Here is a 16,569-nt window from a genome sequence, read left to right as displayed (position 1 = left end):
CTATCGATATCGTTGCAAATCGATATTTATATTGGCATAGTATATCTGGCATCCCCGATAAACTTGTAAACAAAACACACGCTTTGTGAAATTCTCTTTCCATAATAATAAACGATAAATAATTAATCAACTATAAGCGCATACTATGAGCGATGCAGGGGAAAGCACAACAAAAGTATTATTTAAGAAGTCGTCACGTAAAAATCTGCGCCAACGCAAGAACTCCGAAGATGGAGAACAGGAGGAGCAGTATGTGATCCACAATACAACTGTAGCTGAAGACTAATCCATTGCTCTTTTACCACAATAGATTGACACTGGAGGAAATAAAGGAGCGGCAACGATTACGACAGCGTCCCAATGGTGTTAGTCTAGTGGGTTTGGCGCTAGGAAAAAAAATAGGAATGGAGGAAGAGCTGGCTATTAAAGATCCGTTTAATGTGAAGACTGGTGGTCTGGTCAATATGCAAACGCTCAAATCAGGGAAAATGAAAGAGCCCGAAGATGCATATGATGTTGGTATAGGCACCCAGTTTTCAGCAGAGACTAACAAACGCGACGAAGATGAGGAAATGATGAAGTACATTGAACAAGAGTTGCAAAAGCGCAAGGGCGGGGCGACGGACTCTTCTAAGGGGACAGATAATGATGATGGCAGCGATTTAAACAAGTATTTGACGCCAGAAGATGCCGCTCTGTATGCACTCCCTGATCATTTGCGGCAGTCTTCCTCCCATCGATCAGAGGAAATGTTGTCCAATCAAATGTTGAATGGTATACCTGAAGTGGATTTAGGCATCCACGCCAAAATTCGCAACATAGAGGCGACAGAGGATGCTAAACAAAAACTTTTGCAAGATGCTAAAAACAAAAAAGATGGACCCTCGCAGTTCGTTCCCACCAACATGGCGGTGAACTTCATGCAACATAATCGATGTGAGTACAGTTTCTGTAGACTTTCTGCACAATGTTCTATAAAAAGAATTTGTAATTTTCAGTTAATATCGAAGATAACAGTGAGCCACGCAGGCGAAAACGTGATGATGAGGGCAACAAATCCGGTCAGCACCAAACAAATCCAAATGGCGTGAAACGAGCGACAGATGATTATTATTATGACAAATTCCGGAAGCAATTCCGTAGATATTAATAAAGTACAAACTAGATCTAACGAAGATCATCTACATTTATTATACCCTCTTATGCGAATGTAAGTAACTTACAGAAGGAGGTAGGGTAGGTAATGTATTCGTTTTTAGATTTACGCATATAAATACATATGTGATGTATAAAGTCCATTATAGACTTCCCGCATAGATTTTTGCTAGGGGCCTGGGGGGCGTTATGAGAAGTGAGATACACGTACCTAGGTGTATGCATATATGCCTGGGCGTTTCAATGCATATATCATAAATATATATAATCATATAACATCTTGAATGGGTATAACAAATAATGAACACTAACATATCATTTCAATTGGGAATGCTTGGGCGCAAATCAAATTCGCTGTCCCTACAAAGTAGATATATTCTTGATCAGGATATGGCGATGTCCGCCTGTCTGTGTGAACTCAAGGATTTCAGAATGCATAAAAGCTAGAGAAACAAAACTTGGTACCCAGATTCTCCAAGACCGAGGTACGAGTTTGTGTTTCAACTCCACTCCTTCACTATTAATGATTTTCCATACCTCCCATACTTCTTAAAATGTTTATTTAGATTTGGAAACTACATCCAAATAAATGCCCTCATGGTAGGTCAATTGTTAAGGAAGTTATAGCCATTAATGTAATATCTGCCCGCAGCTATTGCTGCCTCTGCCACATATGTAAATAACCATGTCTCGTGTGTTGATAAATGTTTATTTTATTTATATTAATTTTAATAAAAGATGTTAGGTCTTTTTTAAAGGAGGTTTGGGACTACTCAACTTTAACTTTCCATTACTGTTTGTTATTGTTATTGTATTTCATTCGTGCAGCCACTGATTTCATCTTACCTAAAAGAAAACATGTGCACATTAAATATTTAACTTTTTTTTTTAAATAACAGCTTACCTGATAAAAATATGAATATGAAATATATCTATATCCGTACCATCTATCCAACATTTTAAAAACATAACCTGTTTAGGGAGAGCGCCTCTCTAATTTGTATTTAGGCTGAAATAAAGAAACATTAAATTTTTTAGATGGAATGGATTGATAAAATCTTCGGCTTAAAAAAAAAGAATTTTGTATCAGTTAGAGATTTGCTTTCATAGCAACGAATGACTGAAGCTCATTGAGATTCCTACTCTAAATAATCATCACGAATATTTTAAAGTATTGAGACCATTATATTACTTACATTTCAAAGTTAGTAGAAGTCCGTACCATCTATCCAACATTTTAAAAACATAACTTGTTTAGGGAGGGCGCCTCTCTAATTTTTATTTAGGCTGAAATAAAGAAACATTAAATTTGTTAGATGGAATAGATTGACAAAATCTTCGGCTTAAAAAAAATAATTTTGTATCAGTTAGAGATTTGCTTTCATAGCAACGAATGACTGAAGCTCATTGAGATTCCTACTCTAAATAATCATCACGAATATTTTTAAAGTATTGAGACCGTTTATTACTTACATTTCAAAGTTAGTAGAAGTCCGTACCATCTATCCAACATTTTCAAAAAATAACTTGTTTAGGGAGGCGCCTCTCTAATTTTTATTTAGGCTGAAATAAAGGAACATTAAATTTGTTAGATGGAATGGATTGATAAAACCTTCGGCTTAAAAAAAAACGACTTTTATCAGTTAGAGATTTGCTTTCATAGCAACGAATGACTGAAGCTCATTGAGATTCCTACTCTAAATATTCATCACAAATACAAATTAAAATATTTAGATAGATGTTCACTCACGTTTTAAAAGTTAGGTACAAGTCTGATTCAAAAGTCTTGAAAACATAACTTTTCATAGAAAAGGCCATTCATTTTTTTAGGCTGAAATTAAATAAAAAGTATAATTTTATTACCTTTTTGCCGTAGTCGAGTATTGTTTCTGCAACAATCTTATAACATAAAATTTGCGTTAGTATTAAATAATTCTAAGATCAAGTTTTACTCACTTTCAAAAATGATCCTGATCTGAAAATAAAATTAACCAAATGTTTACGCCCTATATCCCAAATAATATAATAGATAATAGTTTTTATTTTTCATGTTTTTATTAAACTCAGACAACATGGAAACGATAATCCCAGCACTATCTGTCATCTTAGATATTATCATTAGAAAAATTCTATGTAGAAAATCCACGTTTCCACCTTGGTTGTTTATATGATGCCGATTTTGTTAGCAATGTCTAGAGCATCGTAGTCACGCGCCAGGCGCACATAAGCCTTCTTTTGACCATCGGGTCTGATCAGGATGTTGACCTTGGCAACCTTGATGTCATAAAGCTTGCGTACTGCAGCGCGCACGTGATTCTTGTTCGCACGCAGATGTGTTAGGAAGACCAAAGTGTTGTTGTCTTCGATCTTCTTCATGGCTGCTTCCGTAGTCAACGGGTATTTAATGATATTGTAAGCATCCATGCGGTTCCTGGTTGGCACCGACTTCCTTGGGTATTTGGGGTTGCGTGGAAGCTTCAAGGTGTTGGGACGACGGAAGTGCACGTTGGTGCGGACCTTGCGTGTGCGTGTACCAAAAGCGCCCTTGACAATCTGTTTATATCAAAAGCAAAATATAAGTGATGAAAGTTTCAACGTTCTAACATTTCACTCACCTTCTTCTGCACCTTTTTAGCGTTCAGCAGAGCAACAGCTTTAGCCTTTGCAGTACCCTTTTGCGGTTTGGCACCAGCCTTGCCAGCGGGCTTCTTTGCCTTGGCAGCGGCGCGCGCCTTGGCAGAGAGCTTGGCCAACACAGACTGGGGTTTCTTACCAGCTGCAACCTTTTTCTTGGCATCCTTAGTCTTGGGCTTGGCCTTGGTTGCTGGCTTCTTCACTGCTGTGGGTTTTTTAACACCAGCTGCTGCTGGTTTCTTGGCAGGAGCAGCGGTAGCTGGCTTCTTAGCGGGTGCAGCGGCCTTCTTGGGTGCAGCAGCTGCAGCAGGTGCCTCCTTTTTTCCGGAAGCGGGGGCCGCGGCAGCAGGCTTCTTTTGCTCTGGCTTTTTGTCGCCGGGCTTGGCTAAAATACAAACCAATTATGTTAAAATCGCTGCCCATAAAAGTGAGGTTAGGCACGTCCACGAAACAATTGACTATTGAAACATGCCCAATAGCAGTTCTTTTTTGTAAATCTAATACAACAACCAATAAAACACGAGCGGCACTTGCAACTAGAGGGTTTAACGAGACAATGGCAATGGCTTTGTTTTTAAGGCTTAGACGAGGCTGATACCGCACGTGGCGAAAACATGCTTGCACACCGTACGTTTTTAAGTATAAAAATCCATTTTTGAGCTTTGATATTTATATCATAAGGTGCCGCTTTCATTAAGGTTTCGTTTGGTGCCAATACCACATTTCTTGGTCCACTTTTACACGAAAATCCTTACCGGATTTCTCCGTTGGCTTTTTGGCTGGCATTTTCACGAGAACACGAGGTTGGAAAGAGTCAGTAATTGTCGACGTATCGAAGTCGTCGATTTCTAATCGATTAACCACGAGCTTATCGATTTATCAAACCAATTAAGTCTGCCTGCAAATTTCTATATGATAAAAGATTACTTGGTAAACAGTGCTTACAAAGTAAAATGATTAAATACAAATAATTGTATGAATTTATATGTGTCATTTATACTCATTAATGCAATTATACTCATCAATGTTTCTATTCGATTAGAGATTTCGCAAGTCGAATGAACCAATATCCACATCGAATAAAACAAAATTTCTAATCGCAGCCAACTTTGTTTAGCCAAGTTGTAATTACAGATATCGTTTTTGCAACTGAAAATTAATATTCGATATAAATAATTTTTAAACTCAACTTTTGCAGTAGTAAAAAGACCTATGTATGTATTTACGTAAGTACATTTAATTTGTTTACTTTTGGTCATAACTGGTTACTATTATTGCGAATTTAACAGAATCAATTTATTTGCGTAACATATTGCAGCGTTTGATAAATTAGTGCTAAAACGTAAAAAAATAGTACATACATATATGTACATATGTATGTATATGAAAATCTTAAATAAATTTCCGATACATTAACATTTAGAACTGACGCCATTGCGTTTTGAAAGCAGAAACATTGCCTTTGCAGGAATATAAAAAAGGCCATAGTAAATTCATAGATATGTACATATGTACATATGTTAAAAAACTTTATTAAAATACTAAACTTTATGTAACATGTCCTGCAAGCACGTGTTAGCAGGTGCAACCACTCCTCTGCCTGGTATCGGCCTTACCGAAACGATTATTGAAATAACTGCGTAAGTCTGCAAAAGTTTTACATATCTGGTGGATACAAATAGTGTAGATGTTTTTGTAAAATTTACCAAATGTTTGCGACTTTGCCGACAGTTGTGGCACCTGCCCCTGAGCAGACTTTGTTAACGTTGCTAGCTGTTGTTGGGCGGCTGCCTCAAACGCCAGAGCGGCCAATCTTTGAAAAAATTCGGTCACCCTATATCCAGAGCGTGCCGATACTGACCAATATTCTGCATGCATCTGTGTGGCCGCAACGCTGGCTAGTCGTTCCATGCTCATGAACTCTTCTTTTGACTGCTCATTAGGGATGTTATATTATTGATCACGAATATGTATGTATGTATGTATGTATTTCTGACTTACCAAGAGATCTGCCTTTGTGCCCACTAAGAATACCAATGGTCGTTGTGTTGTGTTGTACATCAACGCGCTGGAGAGCCACTTCTTGGCCGAATCTAAGGATTCGCGCTTGGACATATCGTATGTGGCAACAACGACTGGAACAGGATGTATGGTTAAATATCGATTCGATGACTCATGCATCTCTACATAAAATAAATAAAACCTACCACTTGCATTGCGGTAATAGGCACCGGCAATGCACTTAAAACGCTCCTGGCCTGCCGTATCCCACCTGAAAGGTCATCACAAATAGCAAAATCACCGAAATACAAACTTGTTTGCGATCTTACATTTCCAAGCTGAAGTTATGTCCCAGTATTTTAAAGTTTTCAAGCTCAAAGTCAACACCAATTGTTGCCTTGTAGTTCGATTGAAATTTATCGTAACAGAATCTGGAACAGAAATATCCATCAGATACATATGTATGTACATATGTATGTATGTATGTATGTATGTATGTATGTATGAATAAACTCACCGATTGACAATGGCAGTTTTGCCCACGGCACAATCCCCTACGAATATAACCTTGCATGGACGAAGTTTCAGTCTGTGGGCCATTGGTAACTCCAATTGATAGCGTAACTGGGGTGCAAAATCCCTAACTTGGTTGTGTGGCGTCTGCACCACGCTATATGGGGGCGGCAGGCGACGCAAGTGGGTGCGTGGGTCGTGCAGGGTCACGTTGGGCGGCGCGGGCAGCACGATATTTTGACGCAGTAGATGAGGCATTGCGAACGTTCCAATTTCAACTGAGGCGCTAGGTTTCCAATGTGGAGCAGCAACAAGCTGCCTGAAAGCGGAATAAGCGTCGCCGCAAAACCGCAAGCGGCGGCAGCGACTTGAACTTGACGAAATCGTGGAGGGACTAGTGACTACCGACTAGTGATATGGCCAAGGTGTTTGGGCACATAATACGCACAGTTGAGCTTTAAATGCAAATTCAGCTTGATAGGCGCAACCCCATTTGGCCCAACAACTACTAATGATAAGACAACGAAGTGCAGTGGCTAAGTGGCGAAACTTTATTACCTAGAAGTCTATTTATTTGGCTGCTTGTTGCCAGTCGGGTAGCCAAAGAAGCCCACGCTTTTCACTTGCTGCATTAATGAGGGTTCCATGGCCAAGGCTTTGAATAAAGCGCGTTTTAGTTGCTTGTATTGAAAGTGTGGCGGAAAGGGCATGTCCTCAAAGGATAGCATCAACAAATGGCCAGCTTCATTGCCCACAGCTAGCGAACGACCGCAGAGTGTGAATCTGCAAAGAATAAGGGAAAGTCCAACTTAGACACACGTCCATCATCTGTTTTGTTTTGAACACTTTTCTATACAAAAATTTAATTAATCACATATTCAATGCTTTAATAATGTGTGGTTTTTCTTATTATGCCGTATAATCTTACAATCTCACAAAGAATAGCAGCTAATTGTGGATTCCACGCTGCAAGCCATATACATATAGTACATATACAGTTCAATAACGTATAATTCAAATTAGTGAACCTGCTTTAAAGAATCTTAAGTGAGTCATTTTATTAAGTAAGGCAAGTACATATGTATATCTTATAGTATAATGCAACGAGTTTAAAGAAACCTATGAATAAAATGAAAAACACATAAAAAACTGATAAGAATGTACCAAGATTTCTTCACCGACCGATTCTAAAATCATTACATATAAAAAAAATATAAAAAAATGAGACATATAAAATAAAAAGTGTAAGAATGTACCGAGATTTCTGTGCCGATCGATTCTATGATAGCTATATAAAATAACGAGGCTCTACATATACGATTTGTGAAAATCGTTTGAGTATTTTAGCTACAATTGGGTATTTAGTTAATGGTATACAAACCGGAAAGTTGTGTAGAAAATCTGGGCATCAATTGTGGTTGAGGATACAGGTTTTAACGTACTGTTTCGCAAATCCCAAATGTCCACGGTGCTGCGAGTCAGCGATACCAGAATGGTTGAGTGAGTGCGACTCCACCGGGCACAGTGCACAGGTGACAAATGATGACGTAGCGTAATGACTGGCTTCAGTATGCCGGCAAGCCAGATACGAATGCACCTACAGAATAGAGGTTTATACCAAAATTTCAGGAAGAGAAACTGGGTACAAACCAATCGCTGCCACACGTGAGGTACAACTTGGGCGACCATGGGGAGAAATCCATGCAGACGGCGGGTGCTTCGTGGATCTGTCGTAACTCTAAATACTGCTGCGGATAGTTGGTGGAGCATTTATACATAGTGCCCTCGTCGGTAAGGACATAGTATATGTCGGCATGCAGGGGATCCACAAGCAGTTCCAGGCACTGGGGGTGCCGATTCGATAGGAGCGGAACTGAAGCACCCAAATCAAGCTGGATGCCCTCCAGCTCGCCCTCAGAACGTTGCAGTCGCTGCTGCTCGAACCCTAGCAGGTGGGGGCTATTGATTAGACGATATTTGGTGACGGCACCTGCCTGGGAGATTGCCAAAAAGGGCGTGGTGTCAGTGTCGCCCCCGACATCGCCATCGCTGCGCTGTATCCACTTAATGGCAGTCACGGGCTCGAAGTAAGGCGAACTAATACGTTGGGAGATTGCTACCGGTGGCAGCTCCGGTTGCGATATGTCACGGACTTCAATGTTGCCGTTGTATAGACCGATTGCCAGCAATTGGGGAACAGCCGCGGAAAACTCCACAGTAACTACTGGCACTTGATAATTGTAACAGCGCTCAGGGTTGACAGGATTCTTGATGTTCCATACGTAGACGTAGCCGCAACGAGGTAACGAGCTTACATGCGCATAGGTGTAGACACCATAGGCCACGGCCAAAATGTCCCCATTGCTGGGACAAAAACTCATATCGGTGACAGCCTGCTGACCTAGTGATAGGGCCTCCTTCACAGCCTCTGTCCTGGGTGCTTCCAGACGCCAAAGCAAACGCAGACGGTATTTGAACTTAACATCTTCGGCCAACGGATCTGGCGGCGCCATATTGCGGAAGCGTCGTTGCTGCGCCTCAAACACATTGCTCGCCAACAGGCGCATGGTCAGCATGAGGGCCAGCTTGAAGTTGGGCAGCTTGTTGATGCCGACAAACTGATCGACGCCACCCACCATGTAGGTGGTGATCTCCATTTTTTCCTGCCCCTGCACTTGTACGCTCTTGGTGGAGCTCTCTAGATCTTGATAGGTGTCGAACATTTCAAAGTTGGATACATACGAGCCGATATGGTCTGTGGTCAGTCGTTCAGTGTTGACCAGCCGTGACTTCTTGAGGGCCGTCAGAGTTTGTGTGTCTGCGTCCACGGTGCGTCTGGTTTTGTCCGTGCCGGCAAGCAACTCCTCATAGCGCCGATTGTCGGCCAGCACCTGGCATCCTTCCTCACTGTCCGCAAGCGCCGTCATACTGTACCGTTCGTAAAGGACTACCATAGGTGTTTTGCGGAGTAGCACTTTGATGAACGGCGTGGCAGGTGCTTTGGCGGACTTGGCGGGATGTAATGGCTCAGGAGGAGTCTCACTGGCGAAGGCAGTAGTGGGGTCATCCCTACTCAGTTTGATTTTGTATAGATTTATCTGAAAGTTGAAAAGGTCTATTATAATATGATTTTCTTTTTCTCGTTCTGTTTCTTTTTTCTCTTTCTGCCTTATGTACATCATCTAGATAGCTCATAAGTAGAATTAAGTTTTCTCCTGTTTTTATAATGGCTTTCTTATTTTTTAAAATTTAAATTATAACTTAATATAACTTAATATTAGTAAACTGTATTGACAGCATTATTTGTTGATATACTAAATAAATTAGGATATGGTAATAAAGTGCGACTTAGGGTGAATTAAACTTGGCAGTCCTCACTCGCCCGCGTGTCGATCTTAAGATTTAATTAGAAACTCTTACTAAATGGAGCATCTAAAGACCTCGCAAAAGTGGCCAAAAGTAACTCAGCGCTACTATAAAACTTACTCCCAGTGCAATGTCGTCTAAAGAGGCTCGCATCACGCACTTGGAGCGATACTCGGGCGTGCGAAGCCGTTGCATTTCAAGTTGTTCGGGCCTGGCCTTCTGCATCAGCGGATGCTTTTCTATGGTGTGCAGCAGCTGGTCAAAGTCAGCACGGCGATAATCCTTATTCAATGGCCTGGACATTTTTGCTTGTCGTGGCTAGTCTCTTAGTTTGATTATTATATTGCCTTTGCAATCCCATCAAGTCGATTGGCGGCGATTGTTTGGCTGACGACACCACGACGTCGGCGTCGACATGGCGACGTAACCAAGCGGCTATTGCAATACGGAATTTTGTTAGCCATATTACACATTCATCTATACATATGTATGTTTAGTATGTAAAGTATGTATGTGTGGCAATTCGAATGCACGCAAGCGCAAAGCAAGATGCATAAAATATGAAGTTGAGCCATTTGGCAAGCCACCGTCGATGGATGCATCTGCCCGAGTGTTCCACATGAGTGCGGGCGGTGCCACAGAAACTAGTGGGTGTCCGTAGCGAATAGACAAACTGCCGCAACTAAAATAGCAACAGTAGGTAGTATCATCAACAACAACAGCAGTTGGCGCGACCTGTCAAAGAAAAGCTTCTAGCAGATACCAAATTTGTCTACCAATTAGATGCGAGCCAAAGCAATTTAGTTGCTCTATGGTATAGTGGGTCTTTAATTCCGCCACAATGGCAGACTGTAACTACAAGTACAATGGTAAGTACATAGAAGTCAGTCGAACAAAGAAGTTGTTTTATGTTAATTCGCTTTATGCTTCGCTACGCTGACTCGCTTAATGAACAAGCGATGTCGGTCCAAGTGCAATATGTCAAATAGACAGAAGCAAGCCTTCCTCCTCATGCGGGCTAGAATAGAAGCCGCCTCGCTCATGCTGGCCAGAAACATCAAAGTCGCGTTTTGGCATTTGCGTTCACGTTCACGTTATAAACGCATCAAAGCGGAAAGCAATAAATGTGCAGGCCAAAGAAAAAGCGCGTACAGCCCATTTCCCACTTCCCATTGTCTTCGGATCTCGCTCTCCAATTGAAGTTGAAGTTGAGGTTGATGTTGGAGCTGCCTGGAGTTGCCTGAGCCTTGCGTGCATTATGAACTTTGCACGAGCGAGCGAGCAAGCGAGCATGCGAAATGCGCCCACTTGTTGTTACACTTTTTGGCCAAAATCAACAGCAGCAGAACCAACCACTGGCAATATCGTCGCAGTCAGCCAAAATCACTGAACCGCAAACGTAACTGCGCTGCCAACGGCGACGTCTTGTGCACACTGTGCTCATTGAGGTCTTAACTGATAGTCAAGCAATATATCCTACTATATCTCCTCGATGAGCTGTTGGGAACGGCAAAAGAGGTGTTGCTTTTACAGAGGCAGTTACGAAATCATCTTGAAAATTTCAATTAATCGAGTCGAATTCATTCTAATAAGTAGTTAAGTTGGTAATCAAGTATTTATTTACTTATTTATTTATCCTAGCATTACAAGAACCACATTACTTTTAATTTATTATGCTAGTCATTATATATTCATTTCAATTTAATTCACTTAATTATTAATTTAATTTAATTATTTAATAATATTAATAATATTTAAAATTTAATTAATTAATAACATTTAATTTAGTTTTATTTAACTTTGAATATCACAATTAATTTTTACGATTTGTCTTCGCTTTAAATATTATTTAATTATTATTGTTATTACAATATTACTATTTTTATTATTTCTTATTTTATATTATAAATTTTATTATTTTTAATAATTTGTCCTACAAATGTAAGCTTATGATATGTGTAATATAGGGTATTTAGATGTACTATTGCCATTGGGCTTGAGTTTTAAGACTAAAGTGCGTCTCAGGTAATGCAGAAGATCGTTCCACAGCCGAACAGCCGAACAGCTTTGCCATTCCAAGCTGGCAAATTTATTTCTTATGCAGACTAAATTATTTGTTCTTCTGGATGTGGAAAAAGTGATTGTTTCATATAAATAAGTTGGGCTAATATTCTTATTAAGCAAGTTACGCTTATTTGCAGAGGACGCATGCAAACTAATTATTAAAGCCATTGTCGACTAATTTTGTGCCTGCAAAATTCATTCAAACCCTTTTGTCCAACACAATTTATACACAAATAACTGCCTTTACGGGCATGCAGGTAATTATCTTTAAAGACATTGAAAATTTTAAATGTAAGCCGAACATGATGTCAGCTGTCTCAGATTTTCCGAGTATGCAATAATAAAATGTTAAGTGCAATATGTACTTATAGTTGTTTTTCAAGGAACATAATGATTTCCAATCTCAAGTACATTTGTAAATAATTTATAGAAAATTTAGTACAAGTAAAATTTTTGCAATACAAATAACCGACTTCAGATCTAGTGAAGTGAATGCTTTTTTGTCATTTAATGTGACTTAATGTTTTGATGGTTGGTTCCTGTTCGGGAATACACTTTTCAGCTACGAGTATTTGGACTGAATGAGGTAAGTTTAAGGCTGTTATCTCGTTGATGGCATAGTCAGAACCAGACCAAATGACACCATACGGGAAGCATCCACTTTCAAATGGAAAAAGAATCATCAAAATTGGTTCACCCAGACAAAAGTACTGAGGTTACAAATACAGTCGACTAACCAAACTCTCATCAAACTACCCTTGAAGTACATCCTTTCCTATAAAAAAAGTATCATCGAAATCAAATGATGCAATCAAATAATGCAAATTTAATAATTATATCGACGAATATCCTTTTTGAAGTCGCTTAAAAAAGAGAAGCGAAGCCTCAGACCCATAGAAAGCTAACTGCAACAGCACTCTAGAATCAATTACTCATCGCTACCTTTGCCGTCGCCGCACTTGTCGCTCCGTCCTCGGCAATAAAAACACCTTAATTTTATGCATTTTATGAGCCTCTAATTGTTCACACACTCCACCTACAACACTCACTGCTCGGACATTTTTACTGCCACCGAAAAACTCTTGCATTCTTTGTGCATCGGCAGCCCTGCTCCGTCCGTGTTTGTTTGTTTCTTTAACCGATTCCATTCATTCACATCGGCTTGTACACCTGTTTTATGTGTCCACTGGCCCCAATGTGCGCTGCGCTTCAGGCCCAGCGTCAACACCAACACCAACTCCAACGCTAACGCCAACGCCAACGCTGGCAGAGCCGATGACGACGAAGTTGCTGCTGCTGCTGGCGCTGGCGCTGCCGTTGCCGTTGCCGCCGCTGCAGACGCTTGGCGGTGTAACATATTTTCTTTTTCATTTTTATTGTACCAAGCAACGCCGGGCGATACGTTTAAGCCGAGCTCACATATTTTCGTAACAAAAAACAGACTTTTTATTCGTTAATTAGTCGTCGTGGGGCGCAGAGGTGCCCGTCTTAGTGCCGATGTCGATGCCAGGCGTGAAACTCGCTTAACGGAAGTTCAAAAGCTTGCGGAAACTGGCGGGCGAGAAAAGAAAAAGACGAGCACTTGTCCAGCGATTGAGAGCAGGGCATGACTTGAAGAAAATTCGAAACCCAACTATGCCAAGCGACCACAACATCAGCTAATCGATCGATATTGACCATAACTTTCTTGAGAGTCGACCACAGTTGGCTTCTCGGCCGGTGGTTGACAGTGACATTTGGTGTTTGTCAGCCATCGTCTGGTCGTGTTGTTGTTCTGTCGTCTTCGGCTTCTAACTCTTTCCGTTGCTGTGTCTGAGTGCACACACTCTCTTGTTGTTGTTGTTGTTGCCGCAGTTGCATTCCGGCAGCACGTGCGCTCGTGTGCCCTTTGGGCCAACAGCTCGGCACAGTCTTAAAAGTGGCGCGTGCGCAGGTGGTGGTGTTTTTTCGAGTGGTGCACAGCACAGTGAAATAATCGTACACACAAATTATGCAAATTCCAAAATAACAATGTTGCGTAAAAGCGCTCCGTATAATTAATGTCAAAAATTCGTTTTAAAATATTAACAAGATTTCGCAATAAACGAAACACCCGCATGTGTGGCTAAAGCTAGTAATTAATTTAGTCACATAATACGCTAATCAGCTAATCAGCGCGACGCTTTGCTTATCAGCATCCACGAATCAAACATCGACTAACGTCCAACGATTTTTTACCGAACAATGCGGTTTTGGAAGCGACGCCATCGTCCAAATGCCGAACCGGCAACATCGACAACAACATCAGCCCCAACATCACAGCCACAATCACAATCATCGCCATTGACCACGCCGGCAGAAGGCATTAATCGTAGATGTGAGTTTAATACATTCTTGTTTATGTCATAATAAATTTTTGTAGTGTAATAGTACATGTATCTTGTTAAAATATTCGGAGGTCAGTGTCTTCTTTACTAAGTATGTTTACTTGCGTTGGCCAGCCCATTGAGAAGATCTCCTACTATAAATATTAATTATAAATACACCTAATTCTGTTTTTACACGGTGCATTGGCTCCAGAAAAATTGGTGTAAAAAAAGACATTGATCATATGTTATTTTGAATCGTGCTAAATGGAATAATGTCGGGCAACCATATATAAAATTTTTAATTTTCAAACCGTGTTAAATCAAAACAGTGTAAAAAAAGACAGTGTAAAAACAGAATTATGTGTAAAGCTATGTTTTTAAGAAATGTTCAATATCTAATACAGATATTTATATTCGGAGAGACACAAATTAAAACACTTCCTATTGATATTAATAAAAAAAGAGAATACGACAAAATTAAACTTAAACATTTTTAATTTTGGAATCTATTTAGCTTTATTTAAGATAGTATGCAAAAAGTAAAATTCAGTTATTATTTGCATAAGAATCACATACAAAAATAATGATTACTTTTCGTGGGCAGACATTTGTTTTGTTGAGACGAAATTTCCACCGTTTTCAAGATTATTAAGCGGACTTGCTTACTAACTATTTTGGAATTTTCAAGAAAAAATTTTCAATGGAAACTCCTTTATCATAAATTTAATAAATAAGCTTGAATTAAGCTTAAAGCTTGACTTCTCCAACACCCTACATAGTTGTTCAGGCATATTTTAAAGCTACTTTCCGCGCAAAACGCAAAAGAAAATCTTGGAAAATAAATTTAAGATGCCTTTAAAGTAACAGTATATAATAAACATATGCACAATAACCATCGTACTCACTGGCCATTAAAAAGTTGTTAAATTTTTACTTCATTTCCCGTTTAATGAAAGATGCACAAGTTTGTTCTTCCAAAGCTGTAAAGTGTTTGTAAATCTGTTTAAAGGTGCAGCTAATGATAATCGACATCCACAATTTCATTTTTTATATACTTTATGCAAAGAGCCATAAAAACACGAAAATTTGTGAAAAAGAAATATGCTTAAGCATTGGTGTTGCCCGGCCTGCCTGTACACGAAATCCGTGCGCCTCATTTGCATAATTTGCATCTTAAAATTGTTTCTGTTTTTATTGACTGGTTTATTGATTTCATTTTTGATTTCATTTTGATTTCATTTCGTATATTCGCGTGAGTGTGGGCTTGGGCTTACGCTCTGTTCCCGACCAGTCAGAGTCTGTTGAGCTGGAGCTGCTGTGAGTGCCTGATGGCAGGTTGTGGCCCAGCCTGTCTCGAGTGTCTCGTGTCTGTCGCCGTATAATAAATTACTATAAAATTTTATCACCTACAAAAGTCTGAGCAGCAAAAAAAAAAAAGAACAAACAACATACGAGTATAGGGAAAAACAGCTCGTTTGCGTGGATCATCCATTGAACATAATGAAAAATATTATATGTATGTAAATATTGATATGCTTGTTATTGTTGCTACACTGAGAGCCGACGACTTGGGTGGCGTTTGGTTTTAGTGAATAATATTTGATTTATGAATGATCTGATGCAATTAACATAATCAGAAGTGTCAATGACTAACTCTTTGGGATTTAAATACCAAGCTAAGTAATTTTGTTGCTGGCAATTATTCTTATGCGATGTACACGAGGGGAAAAAAGGGTATATATGGTTTGTGGAAAGTATGTAACAGATAGAACGAAGCATACATTCTTTATCAGGCGAGAAAACTCGATGTAGACATGTTCATCTGTCTGTCTGTCTGTCTGTCTGTCTATGAGTTATTGTATTTTATACCCCCTCCCCCGCTACAGCATTTCCTTAATACTGCTCATAATTCCAAAGCTAAATAAGCCTACTTTGCACGAGTAATAAATTCAAAATTCGCTCAAATGTAGTGATTCTAAGAAGTGTTATTACCGAATTAATTTCACCCCAGTACTACGCCCACAAATCTTCTTCTTTTTGCTTTTACATGGGCAGATAGAGCTCAGTGCCGAAAGTTTGTTTGGGTACAGAGTATTTCACTGTCGGGCTTGCTCGACTGCTGCTTATATAAGAATCTGGCTTCATTTAATAATATTTTATATAATTATTATTATATTATATTTATACTTTAATTTTGTTAAGATAGCTTATGATGCTTTCTAATGAGTAGTTTGTTCCATAAATTAGGATTTTTGTAAGCAAACATTAATGGAGTTTTTTATTGGTCTACTTAAAAGATCTTACATTCATAATTCAATTTATTATATACTATTTATTATTAATCTATTTATTTACTTAAAATTGAGAATGATATTTGAATTTAATAAATTTGTATTTGTTCGCTTTAAAGCTTTTATGTAAAGTACATATGTGTTTGTTCTTATGCATCTACTATTGAAAACATTAACCCTTAATTTGATTAATTGTT

General features: G+C 39.3%; 4 protein-coding genes and 3 non-coding genes across 7 annotated transcripts; 1 reads left to right on the top strand and 6 right to left on the bottom strand.

The window, feature by feature from the left end:
• Positions 1-72: 72 nt before the first annotated feature.
• On the top strand, positions 73-1,177 carry LOC115628439 (telomere length and silencing protein 1 homolog). The gene is made up of 3 exons (XM_030524541.1): positions 73-249; positions 311-936; positions 999-1,177. The coding sequence occupies exons 1-3, from the start codon at positions 146-148 to the stop codon at positions 1,148-1,150; spliced, it is 882 nt and encodes a 293-aa protein (XP_030380401.1). The 5' UTR covers positions 73-145; the 3' UTR covers positions 1,151-1,177.
• Positions 1,178-2,232: 1,055 nt separating this feature from the next.
• Positions 2,233-2,328, bottom strand: LOC115628446. Its single transcript, XR_003995797.1, has one exon. It is a non-coding gene; the product is annotated as a small nucleolar RNA Me28S-Am2634 (small nucleolar RNA).
• Positions 2,329-2,506: 178 nt separating this feature from the next.
• LOC115628445 lies at positions 2,507-2,604 on the bottom strand. Its single transcript, XR_003995796.1, has one exon. It is a non-coding gene; the product is annotated as a small nucleolar RNA Me28S-Am2634 (small nucleolar RNA).
• Positions 2,605-2,784: 180 nt separating this feature from the next.
• Positions 2,785-2,880, bottom strand: LOC115628444. Its single transcript, XR_003995795.1, has one exon. It is a non-coding gene; the product is annotated as a small nucleolar RNA Me28S-Am2634 (small nucleolar RNA).
• A 308-nt stretch (positions 2,881-3,188) lies between these two features.
• LOC115628241 (60S ribosomal protein L23a) lies at positions 3,189-4,628 on the bottom strand. Its single transcript, XM_030524254.1, has 3 exons — positions 4,545-4,628; positions 3,771-4,174; positions 3,189-3,708 (listed from the first exon to the last, which is right to left on the bottom strand). Exons 1-3 carry the CDS (start codon positions 4,573-4,575, stop codon positions 3,319-3,321), a joined length of 825 nt encoding a protein of 274 aa, XP_030380114.1. The 5' UTR covers positions 4,576-4,628; the 3' UTR covers positions 3,189-3,318.
• Positions 4,629-5,364: 736 nt separating this feature from the next.
• On the bottom strand, positions 5,365-6,561 carry LOC115628242 (ras-related protein Rab-34). The gene is made up of 6 exons (XM_030524255.1): positions 6,308-6,561; positions 6,120-6,221; positions 5,997-6,061; positions 5,791-5,924; positions 5,496-5,721; positions 5,365-5,435 (listed from the first exon to the last, which is right to left on the bottom strand). Exons 1-6 carry the CDS (start codon positions 6,559-6,561, stop codon positions 5,365-5,367), a joined length of 852 nt encoding a protein of 283 aa, XP_030380115.1.
• Positions 6,562-6,869: 308 nt separating this feature from the next.
• Positions 6,870-9,972, bottom strand: LOC115628411 (WD repeat-containing protein 78). Its single transcript, XM_030524499.1, has 4 exons — positions 9,790-9,972; positions 7,954-9,401; positions 7,685-7,900; positions 6,870-7,086 (listed from the first exon to the last, which is right to left on the bottom strand). The coding sequence occupies exons 1-4, from the start codon at positions 9,970-9,972 to the stop codon at positions 6,870-6,872; spliced, it is 2,064 nt and encodes a 687-aa protein (XP_030380359.1).
• Positions 9,973-16,569: the final 6,597 nt, after the last annotated feature.

This window comes from Scaptodrosophila lebanonensis, unplaced genomic scaffold (assembly GCF_003285725.1).
Source record: "Scaptodrosophila lebanonensis strain 11010-0011.00,11010-0021.00 unplaced genomic scaffold, SlebRS2 tig00000113-arrow-arrow-pilon, whole genome shotgun sequence".
In the NCBI taxonomy this organism is placed as follows: Eukaryota; Metazoa; Arthropoda; class Insecta; order Diptera; family Drosophilidae; genus Scaptodrosophila; species Scaptodrosophila lebanonensis.
The sequence above is the reverse complement of the archived record's forward strand: the minus strand, read 5'-3'. Positions and strand labels throughout refer to the sequence as shown.